Below are 16,232 nucleotides of genomic sequence, written 5' to 3'. Positions count from 1 at the left end.
TCCCGCTGAGCAGGGAGCCTGATGCGGGGCTCGATCCCAGGACCCTGGGATCATGACCTGAGCCGAAGGCAGACGCTTAACGACTGAGCCACCCAGGTGCCCCAAGACTGTTCTTATATTGAAGAGATGCAGGAGGGATTTAGCAAGTTAAACCAAGGAGTAACTAGACTCAATGAACAAAGTTAGTTATATTTGATGGAACCAAGTCAAAAAAAAAAGCTACTTTTCAACTCCACATGCAAATCTTCTGGTGTTTACAATATTGTGTATTTTACAAAGCTAAGAAGTTATATACAGAACTATACTTTTAGGACAGGACTACACATTCAGAACCAGTTGTTCTTTTCCCAAAATTAATATATTTTCAGATTTCATTACTTTATAAAATTCCAGTCTTTCAGTCTTTTTTATTACATTATGATGCATACCATCATAGGAATGAAATTAAGTGACCAGTTCAAGGCTCAGATTATTCCAAAGATATTTAACTTTTACATTCTGATTCCCAATAATCACCCCATTAGTGGTGTAACAGAGACATGATGCTTATTTCAGCTGACAGCTCATTTTAGGTAAAAATGCCTTACCTTTCAGGTGGTTTAGATTCTGACAGCTAAGCATCCATTCTCCAGGATTCTGGGCCACCATAAAAGCTTCGAAGAGGGTAGCAGGAAAGAGATTGATTGTATCAATCCGGTAGTTCTTATTAGTCAACACTTGGCCGTGGAAGAAAGCTGCATGCACATCCACTTCATTACCCATACCAAAAAGATACCATTTGACTTTGTCCTCTGCACACATGGAGAGTCCTGGGAGACTTCCAAAAGTGTATCCATTCACAGCTGTAAGCCAAGAGCAGAGATCGTGACTCACAGACATTGGTGCCTGGGATAGTAATAGTCACCTCTATAGAAACTGAATGATTTTGGGATGGAAAATACCTGGCATACATCCTGCTGCTATTCCTCCCTCCTGTACCCACATCAGACATTGCTAATCAATCACAGCGCTCTTATTTTAGACCTGAATTCAGCCTCAGGAATTTTGTCAACACAGCATTAGCAGATGAACACAACACTGAAGATGAAACCTGTTTTCTCTCTCTGTTATAAGCTATACACATTAGTATGTGTATATGTGTATGTGTATTTATAAATACACGCATATATATGCATATATACATACATACATACAAAATGTACAAACATAAGTTTTAAAGACTGAAGGTTATTTAGTAATCAATCATGTATCATGATGATAGTGGTAATATGAATGATTTCAATGCTTTCTTTTTGCTTATCAGAACTCTACCAATTTTCTACAGTGACTATGAATTACTTTTGTAATAAGAACACAAGGAAAGTTTTTTCTTTCTTTTTTTCTTTTTTAAAGGCCGGAAGACAAAATTAGAAGAGATGTGAAGGAGGAAAGAAGAAATGCAGGGGAAGGATAGTAGAGACTGGTACCAGAACCACAAAGCCCTAAAAGTCCAAAAGCAGGATGATCTAAGACCCTTTGAAGAAACTTAGGATCACTATTCACACTCAGTGGTCCTAGAAGTAAGGTGGAAATTGGTTCTGGGAAGCACCATGAATGCACCTGATACAACAGAGGAATAACCAGACCTACCCAGACGAGATGTTTGAGGATCTTTTTCTAACATCTATTTTTGATTAGTGCATAACAGAGGCAGGATTAAAGTACAGAAAGAGGACCTTCGAGCCAGAAAAAAAATCTGTATTTCGTTAATTATTTTTCTGCTTTGGGAGTTATTTTTGTATTCTCAATTTCTGAGTAAAGATTATTTTGAAGAAGCTAAACACAAACAAAAATCTATACTTACTGGTCTAGTTGGTGTTAAGAGATGTGATTTCTTATGCAAATTCTGAGTGATAGACAACCTTACTAAGCTCATTGTTTTGTGTCTGGGGGCACAATTAAGAATTAAGGAGAAGCCTGGGCAGTAAAGAAAGCATTTCTAGAAGAAATAAAGTGAATTAAAAGATAGAAAAAAATGATGCAGAGGAAAAATGTAAGAGAAATACCTTTTAGAACTAGTGGTTTGAACTATTTTCCTAAATACAGTTCAATGCTTTATGATATAAGTATAATTTTAAGCATTAAGTTTAATAATTTTAGGCTGCCTCAAATAATTTTTGGAATGAGTTTGGAGGATAAACAAATATATAAATAAATATAACATACATATACATTAAACCATAATTGATGGTGTTTTCTCCTTATTAGTTTGGGAACAATTTGGTATATCCAGTTGTACCAGGCACAGAGTTTTGATTTGATCTGTTTAGCTGAATATGAAGTTGCATGTTTAATATACCTTCTTATCAAGGCCAGACTAGAAACACACCACTTAGGGATGCCTGGGTGGCTTAGTTGGTTAAGCGTCTGCCTTCGGATCAGGTCATGATCTCAGGGTCCTGGGATCGAGTCCCACATGGGGTTGCTTGCTCACTGGGGAGCCTGCTTCTCTCTCTGCCTGCCGCTCCCCCAGCTTGTGCTCTCTCTGTCTCTCTCTCTGACAAGTAAATAAGTAAAAATCTTTAAAAAAAAATAAAGAAGCACACTACTTATTCATGTGAAGGATAAACCTAGCACATTTCTTTAATGGATAAAGAAAAATAAGATAAAGTTAACACATCTTCTATAATCTTACAATACATCCTGTTACTCTCCTGGAAGTCTTCATCATCTTTGTCAACTTTCTCTGGTTCAGAGCAATAGGTTTTAATGTTGTCATCTAGGTACCAGCTGAGATTTTCATCCACCACAGAAAACATCACCACAAATTCTTGGTCAATATTTTTTTCTTTTTCATTATCCAGAGAATCTGAAGTGAAAATTACTATTTTAGTAGTAGTTAATCTTTAGCATGTATTTTTAGCAGGTGATTTATAGCTTTAAAGATTTATTTTTCTTATAAACCACAAATCTGGATTAGTCACTTCTGTTTTACAGACATGGAAATACTAGGAAATTTTATGTTCAGTATCTTGGGCTTGGAGATCCTTATATATCTGGATGTCCACTGACCACGTAACTATTCAATACTTTTTGGCAAATGGGAAGGTTGGAATCTAAAGTTGTGTGTATATCTTCTGGTACATACAGCCATAAGCTGAGACAATAAGTCTTTGCAGGTAAATCCTTATTCCAGTAAGAATTAGATTTCAAGCTCTTGAGCTATGTTGTCTTTTTCATGATGCTAGAAATAGATACTGTGATCTTATATTTACCAACACAATACAGATAACTACAGACCTATCACCATGGAGTGCCGCTAAGGGAGTCACATTCAGTAAAGTCACACATTTCCAACCACCACTGTTGGAAATTGGATACAGCAAAACTGTCTTCCAGGAAAGCATGTTTCTTGCAGTTTACCTATGTGTGTGAATGCTTGTTCCATTTATCCCTTCTTCTTTTCCTGCCCTGCTCTTTCTTTCCTTTTTTCTAGATTCACCCCCTCTCAACCTTACCTACTCAATCATAACACAGAAGACTTGACTTATATTTAAAAAAGCGAACTACCCCATCTCTTGCCTGTTGGTCATACATTGCGATCAATAATGAAAAAATGTACCTTTTTTACAGATTATTAAAGGTCCGATAAGTCCTGAGGCGATATCTTTTGGAGCATCAATGTGGGAATGGTAAATCCTGGTCACACAATTGCTATCTTCCTCACCAGGACTTTGGTCTTGGCTGGCATCCAATATGTATGTGTACTGTTCGCCTGGATACACTTTGTCATCTGCTTTGTGAAAATCTGTGGTGTTATCAGGATAGATGGCCCCTAGGAAGCAATATGCGATAAAGTTACAAAGTGAATGTATTTGAACTTAAATGAGAGAATAGATGGTCCATTAATTTTTTCAGCAAACATTTGGTCAATTTCTAGTATGTGCCCCCTTGGGAATGTAGTGATGTACTATTTGAACAGAGAGGAATGAAGGAGTGAGAGGCTAATGTTAGGGGGTCTGGAAGCTTCACAGAAGATTTGGTTATTATTTTTTATACTTACTGAATCTTAAGGGAGTAGTAATAGATAGAGAATAGTGACTTTTGGTTTGCAATTTAAAGAACCACTTTTGCTCTGGGGTCATGGTATGGAAGCATGAGCAAAATGGCTACTCTCTCTTTTAATTTGAAACATCTTATATGAGGGGGCGCCTGGGTGGCTCAGTTGGTTAAGCGACTGCAGTTGGTTAAGCGACTGCCTTCAGCTCAGGTCATGATCCTGGAGTCCCAGGATGGAGTCCCGCATTGGGCTCCCTGCTCAGCAGGGAGTCTGCTTCTCCTTCTGACCCTCCTCCCTCTCATGCTCTCTCTCTCTTAATAATAAATAAATGAAACATCTTATATGATATCAAATTTTTGCCCATGAAGTAACTATGGATTTTTTAAAATTTTGTACTTTTAATTTCGGAAATTTCCAAAAACATGTAAAAGTTGAGAAAATAATATGATGAACTTACATGTACCCATCACCTGAGCTTTAACAATGATCAACTCAAGGCCAATCTTGTTTCATCCTTACCCCCACCACTCTTATCTCCAACACCACTGAATTATTCCAAAGCATCATCTCATTTCATTCATAAATACTTGAATATGTGCCTCTAAAGGATAAGAACTCTTTTTTCTTTTAACAGAAACACAGTATAACTACCATACCTTAAAAATGAGTAATGCCCTAATATAACATGAAATTGTAAAAAAAGAAATAAGACAGCAGTCAACTTCTATGCTATGAATGTATTTGTTTGTTTCAGAAGAACAAACAAAACTATATGGTCAAAACAATCACCTTCTCAAGCAATACCTCTTTAAAAAAGAAAAAAATTATTTAAAAAAATCTAATTTAATCTTCATTTCTAGACTTAATCCTTATAATTTCAATTAGCATGGCCTCCTCATTTTCACTTATGATAATACCTGACATTCATTGAGCTATTACTATGTACTATTATTGTACTTATTTTATGTATGAGGACACTGAAGCACAGAGAATGTAAGTAACTTGCCTAAGATCATGCAGCCAATAAAAGGCAAGGCTGCACTTGAAACTTGGTCTATTACTTTCGGAGCCCTTGCTCTTATCCACAGCAAAACACCACCTCTTTCCATCATCATTACCATCATTGAGTACTAAAAATGAATCAGAGACATCAAACCTAATCTGTGTTCTTCCTGTACCATCTTTAAGTTTTCTAAGTCCTACATTCCAATGACCTTTTTTTTTTTTTTTAACATTTTATTTATTTATTTGAGAGAGAGAGAGCATGAGAGGGGGGAGGGTCAGAGGGAGAAGCAGACTCCCTGCCGAGCAGGGAGCCCGATGCGGGACTCGATCCAGGGACTCCAGGACCATGACCTGAGCCGAAGGCAGTCGCTTAACCAACTGAGCCACCCAGGCGCCCTCCAATGACCTTTTGATTAATTGTATCTCAGTTGTGGCTCTGGAGTCGTGCAGCCATGTGTACCATTTGGCTGTCGTAGGAGACTACCCAGACTGCCTGAGCCGGGACAGAGTTTATCCCAAGTTAGGATGGGACGGGACAGCGGCCACGGTATATTCACACGTAAGAACTTCAGAGGTGAGACAATCCCTATCTTGAGTCCTGTTTCCTCCCTCTGGACGTTTGCCTTTTCTAGGCCTTAATTCCCATTGCCTAGTTCTTTCATTCTCTTTGGCTGGCGAGGTGCGGGGCGCTGGGAGGGAAGTCCCAGTTCTCACTGACTCATTCCATCCATCTACCCAGAAGTCCCATCACATTCACACTTCACACAAGCAAGCACAACTAAGAGAAACTCAGCATTATTATGATGAACCAAAATACTTAATAAAATCGTTTAGAGCTAAACGACAAAGTTATAGATCTTATCCAGGAAGGGAGGCCATAATCTTAGAAGTTAAAAAAGTGCTCCTACTGAGAATTAAGAGGAAATTCCAGCTAGAATATGAGCTGAACTTACCCTCATGTTCCTTATAGTAAGTTATTCCATGTGGATGAAAAGTGTAGGGCCTAGAGGCAAAGTTTTTTAAGTGTACATAAACCTTATCTCCAGTTTCAGCTTTGATAATAGGGCCTAAAAACCCCAGCCAGATAGGTTTTTCTATAAATGTTGTAAAGGTTTTGTCTGTGTACTGAAGATACAAGGCCTTCTTATAGAACCTTCCAATTCTATTTGGGCCATTTTGAAGATAGATATCGGGATGTCCCCTGGAAAGGAAAAGAAGACAACTCTATCAGAAGCCATCATTTTGGGGGATAACATTATAATTATAACATCTCATGTAACTAAAGAGAGATTAATAACTATATCACATTAAATGTTTCCCTACTGTTGTATGGATGCTTCCAAAAAATGAAGAGGTGAGCAGGTACTTACCCTGCTATTTTAATTAAGTGAGGCATCCCACATCAGCTGTGTATTAGAGAATCATGTGTGAAGGCACCATAAAAATATGGTGTATCTTACAACAGTATTTTTCTTTTTTTGTTTTTGTTTTTTTTAGAGATTAATTAATTAATTATTTTTTGTGGTCTGATAATCTTTTATTAATATATAATGTATTATTTGTTTCAGGGGTACAGGTCTGTGATTCATCAGTCTTACATAATTCACAGGGTTCACCACAGCACATACCCTCCCCAGTGTCCATCACCCAGCCACCCCATCCCTCCCACCCCCCTCCACTCCAGCAACCCTGTTTGTTTCCTGAGATTAAGAGTCTCTTATGGTTTGTCTCCCTCTCTGGTTTCGTCCTGTTTCATTTTTCCCTCTCTTCCCCTATGATCCACCAGAGTATTTTTCTGCAGGATTCTTATGTTAAAACCCAGAGGTATTATGAAATAAAATACAAAATTAAAGTGAAATATTAAAATAAAGCAGTTAAGACGTTACTCATTTATGGTATACCTCTTTCAACTGCTAGAAAAAAATGAGTTTATAAGCAGTTAATCTTGATATTTGAGACTTCAACATGTGCATATATTTTGTTTTCCTATATAAATAAAATTAATGATGCTAAATTAATTTTACCATTTGTATTTCTTTTAGCAGCACTAAACCAAGATTGGAATTGATGCGTTCAGTACATGTGGGTTTTAAAATTACCTTTGGATTCAAATTACCCTTATGTTCTTTTAATCCCTTGCAACTGAAAATACTTGAACACTGAACGTTTACATTCTGCTTAGTGGCTGATTCATAGTTGCTCAAAACTTTTCTAAAAATATGAGCAAATTAAATTATAACTGGGCCAGGGGAGCAGGGGGAGGAGGAGAAAGAAAGACAAGAAAGGAAAAGGAAGAAAGTGAGTTTGGTATTCAAACTTTTAAAATGATTCTTATGTTGTCTTTAACAGAAGGCTCTGAATAGCTCAGGAAGATCGATTTGTGGGTAACACCATCTGCCCATGTGGAGGACCCACTTAAAACCTGGACTTTGGCAAGCTCCACCACAAATGGGATCTCCTCCAGTAGAATAAAAACTGCTAACACTCAGGCTGATGATCTGAGGTTTGTATTTCTTGGTGTGAGTGTGTGTGTGTGTTTGTGTGTGTGTGTGTGTTTTGCCAACTTTCCCCTCAGTGACCTCTGATGCCTTACGGTTTCTACTCAGTCCCCGTGGACCCGGAAGATCTGACTGGAGAATAAACTTTGATTTATTTCCTCAGCTATAAGCTCAATGAAAAGAGTGAGAGAGACTTTTCCTTCTTTTCTTCAAGACAAGAGGAGGGCTTGTCTGGGACCTCTGGACTAATGTTGCTGCAGAGTTTAAAGGCCCAGTTCTTCCAAAATCTAGGCTTGCAGCCTAATATTTCTTAAGTTTTAATGTGCATGGGAATCTACTGAAGACCTTGATGAAATACAAGCTCCTGAGCCCCAGCCCCATTGATTCTGATGGTGTGCATCTAGGCTGGGGCTCAGGCATCCGTAGTTACTAACAAACACCCCAGTGTGTTGGTGTGTTCTGTTGGGGGCGGGCAGCGCTGGACCATGGATAACCTGAACACGGGAGACTCCAAAGTGAAGGGGAAGAGAGCTGCCTAATCCCAGAGGCAGTGGGATTTCTTGGGACAGTGAGACAGAAAAGTGGCAGGTTCTGTTTCCAGACCCTACTCTGGTAGTGGCCAGACTTCTGTTGCTATAGTTGCATGAGGACATCAGATTAAATCTGAGTACTGGAGCCAGTGAGCGTAGCTGCTCGGCAGTGGTTCTGGTAGCTGAGCTGGGGCAGCAGCAGCAGGTGCTGGAAATAGCAGAGCACCATGCCCCGGATTGACCAGAGGACTTTGACAATGAGTATCTCATCGTTGTCACCATAGACCGAGGATGCCATTTTTCCTGGATTGTGTGAACTCCAGGATTCTCAAATTGTTCACTGAGAAATGAACCCTTTTGATGGGAAGGGGGCCAAACTGGAAGTTAGAACACAAAGAAGTGACATCTTTTGCTTCAGTTCTCCTAATTGTTTTCTAATTGTGTGTTGGAGTTTCCATTTCATTAGAATAAAATAGAAAAACGAATTCAGGAAGGCTCAGAGGGACTTCAAGGACATCAATATGCATGGAAAAACAGCAGGACAGGGGGGTGAATTCTTCCTCTAACACTGCAGCGTTAGCATGAACAGGAGGAGTCCTAATAAGGAGGTGTTTTAACAACAGCAAAATTCTGAGGCACTGAAGGCCGCTGAGATTAAAAGCAGATTCATCCAGATGGTACTGCTGTGAAGAGGTTCACGGGAGTACAGTTTCAGTCAGGCACACGGCTAGAGCACGGCTCACAGCGTGGAGATGGAATTCCTCTCTGGTCACCCCAGCACTCAGTCTTACACAGGCCCATCCAAGTCTGAGCATAAACTTTCTCCAGTGTCTCCTCGTGTTAGGAGATTAGTCCTGGAGATAATTTAAGTCGAGATTCTAATCTGTGTTCTAAAATGCCCTCTTGATACACATTTTACATTGGCCCTCAAATTTTTAAGGCTTCACTCAAATACTCTGTGTATTTATATTTTCTGAATGTGACTCTGAAACACTTGAAGCACGTCTCATCCCACTTCCGTAAAATGCAGTGAGTTTTGTGGGATGCCTTCATTGCACAGAAGTTCCCCTGTATTAATCACCTCCTGACAGGAGGAGCGCTGCCTAAGCCTCGGGATTCACTCTTTGTACACGGAGATTTGGGGGAGGCAAAAGCTTCTTTTGAAATAATTGATCTGAAGTTATAACATATATTCAGGGTTTTTAACATTTGGAATTCCTTTTATATACACAGCAATATGCGAAATATGTTTCCCATCTTTTTTTTTTTTTTGAAATAAAATTAACCAAATTGGGAAATATTTCATATCATGTGATAGTCTAAGGGAGGTCTATTTAATTATGTTCTGTCTCCAAAGGAATATCAAAGGGTCATAAGAAGAGGTCTATTTAATTTCAAGAACACAGCTTGAGGACAAGGGTCAGTTACTGGAAGTTTGCAGGAAGTTTGACAGTCAGATATTCAGTCAAAAGAATCCATTATAGTTGATCTTTGAACCAGATAATTCATATTAATTGTAGTTCTTCCTGTTGGCAATTGTAACATGCTCTTTTCTACTCATTACAATAGATACTGTCTCTCTCTCAGTAATCACATCCCTCTTTTTTACCCCCCCAACTTCTAGAATCCTGTAGCCAACCCTTACAATTTCTGGTAGATTCATACTCAGAAGTGAGTTTTTAATGGTAGTGGAATTTTTAAAAAAAATTTACACTGCCTTAGTAAGACAATAATAATGCTACATCCTTCCATAAATTCAGAATGCACTTGAGTGGTCTTGGTTTATGTTTAGACACGATTACTAACATGTGGGTAATATATGGGAAAAGTTTCTGGATTCTTGGCTTCATCAGTGGAGACACAGAAGATTAGTTTTCTATTGTCAAATAACAAATTATCACATAACAGCTTCAAACAACACCCACTGATTATTTCACAGCTCTGTGGGTCAGAAGTCTGGCCCGGCGTGACTGGCTTCTCCGCTCAGGTTATCACAAGGTTGACATCAAGGTGCTGGAGGGGCTGAGCACTCATCTGGAGGTGCTGGAGAAATCCACTTCCAAACTCAGTCAGGTTTTTGGCAGAATTCAGTTCACTGTGGTTGTAGGATTAAAATCCCCACTTTCTGGCTGGCTGTAAGTGGAGGACCTTACTCAGCTCCTCACAGCCACCTGTATTCCTTCTCAATTGGCCTATTCCAAATGTGAGTCAACAGCAGTTTGTTGAATCACCTCAAATCTCTTCTTCTTCCTCTTCTTCCACTAGGAATTCTCTGGGTTAAATTAGGCACACCCAAATCATCACCCTATTTTTACTTTATTTTATTATTTATTTATTTAAATTCTTCATTTAAATTCAATGTAGTTAACATATACTATATTTTTAGTTTCAGGGGTAGAATTGAGTGATTCATCAGTTGCATACAACACCCAGTGCTCATTACATCAAGTGTCCTTCTTAATGCCTATCACCCAGTTACCTCTTATCCCCACCCACCACCCCTCTGGCAACCCTCAGTTTGTTTTCTAGAGTTAAGAGTCTCTTATGGTTTGCCTCCCTATTTTCATCTTATTTTATTTTTCCTTTCCTTCCCCTATGTTCATCTGTTTTATTTCTTAAATTCCACGTGTGAATGAAATCATATGGTATTTGTCTTTCTCTGACTGACTTATTTCACTTAGCGTAATACGCTCTAGCTCCATCCACGTTGTTGCAAATGGCAAGATTTCATTCTTTTTGATGGCTCAGTAGGATTCCATTGTATATAATACCACCTCTTTCTCCATTCATCTGTCGATAGACATCTAGGCTCTTTCCATAGTTTGGCTATTGTGGACATGGCTGCCAGAAACACTGGGGTGCGTGTGCCCACTTCAAATCACTATGTTTATATCCTTTGGATAAATACCTAGTAAGGCAATTGATGGGTCATACTGTAGCTCTATTTTTAACTTTTTGAGGAACCTCCATACTGTTTTCCAGAGTGGCTGCACCAGCTTGCATTCCCACCAACAGTGTAGGAGGGTTCCCCTTTCTCCACATCCTCGCCAACATCTGTTGTTTCCTGAATTGTTAATTTCAGCCATTCTGACTGGTGTGAGGTGGTATCTCATTGTGGTTTTGATTTGTATCTCCCTGATGATCAGTGATGTTGAGCATTTTTTTCATGTGTCTGTTGGCCATTTGTATGTCTTCTCTGGAGAAATGTCTGTTTATGTCTTCTGCCCATTTCTTGACTGGATTTTTTGTGGTTTGGGTGTTGGGTTTGATAAGTCCTTTATAGATTTTGGATACTAGCCCTTTATCTGATAAGACATTTGCAAATATCTTCCCCCATTCCATAGGTTGCCTTTTAGTTTTGTTGACTGTTTCCTTTGCTGAGTCATCACCCTATTTTAAAGGCAACTGTGCCATTGAATATAATATAGACAATGAGAGCTCTAGCTCTTCATACATACGGGTTCTGGAGTTTTAAGACCACCTCTAATATGATGGATAAGGAGATGGGGCCTTTGGGATGTGCCTAGGTCATGAAAATGGAGCCCTCATAAATGGGATTAGTGTCCTCTGAAAGAGGCTCCAGAGAGATTTGTAGCTTCTTCCACCATGTGAGGACACAGTGAAAAGGCTATGAACCAGGAAGAGAGCTCTTACTAGAACATGGCCATGCTGGTACCTTGACTTTGAACTTCTCAGCCTCTAAAACTGAAAAATAAATTTCTGTTGTTAATAAGCTACCCAATCTGTAATATTTTGCTCTGGCAGCCTGAACAAACTAAGACTGCTGGACATGCTGGTAATCAGAGACAGAGAAGGGAGAAACAAGTTGCTACCTAAACTCATCTTTACAAAAAGTTTAGTAGAGTATTGGTGAAATTACTAAAGCTCTGTTCAATAGTCACAGTTCAGATATATTTTTTTTAAAAAAAGATCACAGACAGAGTGAGCAGTGCCATTTAGAGTTCACATGACTCTAGGTTGTTGTTGAAACCACAGATTATCAAACCAATGTTGTGCAAACTCCCTAAGCCCAGACAAGACACAAGAGTATTTAAAACCAAAGAAATTCTCTGTCCCCCAGTTCCCCTCCCCCAGCATTCTTAATAAACACCCTCTCTCTTCTCTCACTTCTGGAATTACAGACTTCTTTATTGAAGCGTGTTTGGGGCAATGTCTTGCACTTAGTTTATGTCCAGTAAAGCTGATTTGATTTTTTGATCATGAATAAGAGCAGAAGAATGGTGGATGGGGGCATGGAGTATAGTGTTTTGTTTCCCTATAAAAACCGCATATAATTTACATTGTATTTAATCAGGGAAAATACTGCCACCATACAAAATACCTTGGTGAAGTCATGAAAATAGGTCATATTCCTAAGAAGAGAATGCTACCTCAAAACCAGGCTTTAAAAAAATTATAGCAAGGTGTATTAGTTTTGTTTACAATCAGTTATTTTTAGGTCAGAAACTTTTCTTATTGTATATTACTAAATTAATAACTTAACAGATATTATCAGCTATGCATTTATTTTTTACGGTGAAAAATTTCAAACATACATAAAATGAATGAGAATAGCATATACCCATCAACATAATCAAAGATTATGAAAATTGGCATACTTGCTTAGCTATTTTTAAAGATATAATCTTAGCAGCTGATGGTCATTGGGTTCATTTGTGCTTTATCACCATTAAAATACATTTTTAGAAGTAGCGAGCATTGAGTGTGGTGATAATTAATGAGCATTATTAAAAGTGATGACCTCAGTATAAACTTCCAGTATAAAAATGTCAAGGAGAACTATACTCTTGCTTTTCTGTATGGTGACTATTGCTTGAAATAAGGGGGCTTTCACCTAAAACATGAAAACATTTAAATTACACAGAGTTTTTTGGGGGGCCATCACAATAGATATCTCACATTTTTTTGTACATGTGTGATGGACCAAGCACCGTACTAAGAGCTTTAAATGCACCCACTCTTCCAAGAACCCTATGAGGTATTCTTTATCTCCATTTTACAGATTAGCAAGCTGAGGCTGAGAGAGATTAAACTGAATTAACTGTCCAGAGTCATCCAACAAGTACTGGGTGCAGTCATATTTGTTAAAATTGTGTTTAATTTCTATAAATGATGTTTTAAAGGATCAAAAAACATTTTATTCTTACCTACTAGTAATCAATAAATAGTATGATAAACATAACATTTTATACTGTCATTATTTAAATTAAGGATCCTCAGCATAAACAGACAAGAAGACTCATCCCTGATGAGAGACAAAATAATAACCAGAGGAGGTAATAAGGAGCGCCCGCAGATCCCCTGAGACTGAGGGGAAAGGTGTAGGGCAGCCTTTCTCCCTCACCAAAAAATGCCCAGGAATTTAGAGATTTATTAAAGTTTCCTGGATTTCCAGTCCACATTTTGCTCTTTCTATTTACAACAAATTAATAAAATATTTTATCTTATTGCCTTTATTTTTTAATTGATAGTTTATAAATTTGGTCTATAAACAATAAAAATAATGACTTACGTGTCAACTGAGATAAGTTTCTGCTCACTGTCAGAGGCATAGTCCCAAGTTGTTTCAATAATTCCGATGTAATAACGCTTCTCTTTCGCCCAGGCTGAGTTACTATATAAAAACAGAAAAATACTCAGCCACCAAATCTTCATTTTTTTTCCTCTTGGAGCCTGAGAAGCAATGAAGTGAAATCAGAAGCAGGCAATTTTAAGCTTCTTCCTTTATTTGCTTGTTTGACACAACTTAATGTTGCACAAAAGTAAATTGTTTCGTCAAAGCAAATAACGTTTCCCACTTCAGCTCATTTCTCGTAAATCCAGAAAGAAAAGTTTTCTGTTGCCAGGCTTCTCTGATGACAAATAAAAAGTCGACAGTTATTGTTGGAGCCACTAGAGTGTGCATAACTCTGCCTTCTTCCATTTATTGCGTAAATTCCAGGAGGGTAAAAATCATCTCTAAATGCTCCCTTTGTTCCTCGAACAATAAGCCACAGTACAGTGGCCTGCACCCAGCGAACTCTTAATAAATTAGGAGGAAATTATGCAAAGTGGTTTAAAACATGTCACTCTTTACTTTTGAAATGGCTACCAGTACTTAGTTGCAACTTGATACAAAACCTGATATTTAGCTTGCCAAATGTAAGTACCCCACAATAAGAATCTTATTTTGAAGGATTTATCTATTTTGTATGCTCTGCACTTACCTGCATAGAAAGTTTACCGTATTATTCTGCATTGCTATATGCAAATAACAGAGCACAACAGGGGTTGATAATTCTGTTTTATCATCAAAGAAATCAGACCTAAGTAAATCTGTTTGCAAAGGCAAAGGTTGGTCTTAATAAACAGAAGTTTATTATCAGAAGTAAGTAGAAGTTTATTAACAGAAAATCCTGGTTGTAACATTGCACACTTTGTGTTAATATAACCTTTTCCTCTAGAATCTTTCAATGCATTATTATTTGCCCGAAGTTGTTTATAAAAGTAGACTGGTATAGGAGAAAGGACCCGGATGTTTGTACAATTCATTAATTTAGTAAGTGTTACCGAGAGAACCTGCTATGCGCCAGGTCCTGTTCTAAGCGGTGGGGGTGCAGCAGACATGAGTCCCTACCTTCATCAGCTGACATTCTACTTGTGAGAGACTGGCAATGTATAAATGAAGAGTGAAATAGCTAGTATTAGCAGCAAGTGCTAGGGAGAAAAACAAATCAGAGAAAGACAATAATGAGTGCCAGGGAAGACAGCAGGATGAAAATCAAAATCCGATGGCACCATGTCACATCAGACAAGATACTTAACCCTGGCCTCAGTTTCCTCACCTGTAAAATCTCAGTCTCAGCGACTATTGTCCAGATGGTAATTAAAATGACTCACCACGTTAAGGCACATAGTAGAGATGCTTCTCTCACCAGGTCATAATATCTTAACTAATTGCCCTGATACAGACAACTGAATCACATTGCCCAGGATGTCCCAAGACCTCCTCCTAGAGCCACATTTAACTATTGTGTCCTCATGCCCACTGAGAGGACCACTGGCCAAAATCTGTGCCTTGCAAGGTGCTGTTCCTTTTAAATACTGGAGCCCTAGAGGGGCTCCTATTTCCAAATGGTCTACTCGGAGGGGACATCTTTTAGCAATTCATTCTCCCAAAAGGAGAATGGCACAAAGCCATTATATGAGCCAGCAGCTTTCCAGACGTTTCCTTCTTTCTCATCCTCTACTCCAAGCCCAAACTCAGCCCTGAGGGATGTGAGGACAGTGATCAGATCACAGCAACAATCCTGTCACTTCTTTCAGCTAGTCTACCCTACTCCCACCAAAAACAAAACAAAACAAAACAAAAAACCCCAAACAAACAAAAACGGCTCAGGTAGTTACTGAGGGCTTCAGAATATATTGGGGGCGAAATGAAATGGTTAAAGAATAACACCCCTGCCCAGTGGGAGTAAATATTTGATGTTGCAATGCAGGGAAGGTCATGAAGTCCATCTTACTGTTTTGTAACAGTTACCCTTCCCATTAAAAGGCATATAGCTGCTGAATGGTGGGAAGTAGGGAGAATTATCTGAGTCTTAATACTGTCTAAATAAAAAGAGGCCACTGCGGGCTAATAAGCAACCAGCCATTGACAGGGTCATTACTGCAAACTTCCTTATAGTGACTCCAGGGTTGGACCTCAAAAGTGAACTTTGAATGATGTTGCAATTGAGAACTTCTGTGCTCAAGAAATGTGTCACAGCAGCATAAACTGGGGTAAGACAAGAAGAGCAAGGGGCCCACAGGAGAGGCTCAGCGGACTTAGAGCATCGCGAGAAAGAAGAGAGGAACCTGGATGGGACCAAATAGCTCATCCACTTAACTACGTCCGGCAGAAGGTTGCTACCTCAGAACCCTGGGGTACACCTTTATAGTTTGCTATAAACAATTACTGCACAGCCAAGCTAATTGTTTAGTAACCTGAGTAGAGTCACATACCACAAGTTTTAATCACTTTCCACAATTTCTTTTCTTTATTGTCTTAAAGATTTCTGGAGAGTCTTACCTGCATTTAGCAATTAAGACCCTAGGGCTAGGGGCGCCTGGGTGGCTCAGTCAGTTAAGCATCTACCTGTGGCTCAGGTCATGAGCCCA

General features: G+C 38.8%; 1 protein-coding gene across 4 annotated transcripts in view; it reads right to left on the bottom strand.

Moving 5' to 3' along the window:
* The window catches only part of LOC116634945 (ceruloplasmin), a 58,436-nt gene extending 44,436 nt beyond the window's left edge, over window positions 1-14,000 (bottom strand). For all 4 annotated transcript variants that reach the window (XR_004300080.1, XM_032408474.1, XM_032408476.1 and 1 more), the window contains exons 1-5: window positions 13,606-14,000; window positions 5,998-6,245; window positions 3,602-3,814; window positions 2,675-2,848; window positions 588-842 (exon numbers count right to left, since the gene is read on the bottom strand). Coding sequence is in view for 3 of the 4 variants with exons in the window: in XM_032408474.1 (XP_032264365.1) it covers window positions 588-842; window positions 2,675-2,848; window positions 3,602-3,814; window positions 5,998-6,245; window positions 13,606-13,748 (1,033 nt within the window). In the remaining variant the exon portion in view is untranslated. The remainder of the gene's footprint in view (window positions 1-587; window positions 843-2,674; window positions 2,849-3,601; window positions 3,815-5,997; window positions 6,246-13,605) is intronic.
* Between the last annotated feature and the right edge of the window lie 2,232 nt (window positions 14,001-16,232).

The sequence above is a fragment of the Phoca vitulina genome, unplaced genomic scaffold (genome assembly GCF_004348235.1).
Source record: "Phoca vitulina isolate PV1807 unplaced genomic scaffold, GSC_HSeal_1.0 scaffold10, whole genome shotgun sequence".
Taxonomy (NCBI): Eukaryota; Metazoa; Chordata; class Mammalia; order Carnivora; family Phocidae; genus Phoca; species Phoca vitulina.
This window is presented reverse-complemented; position numbering and strand designations above follow the sequence as displayed.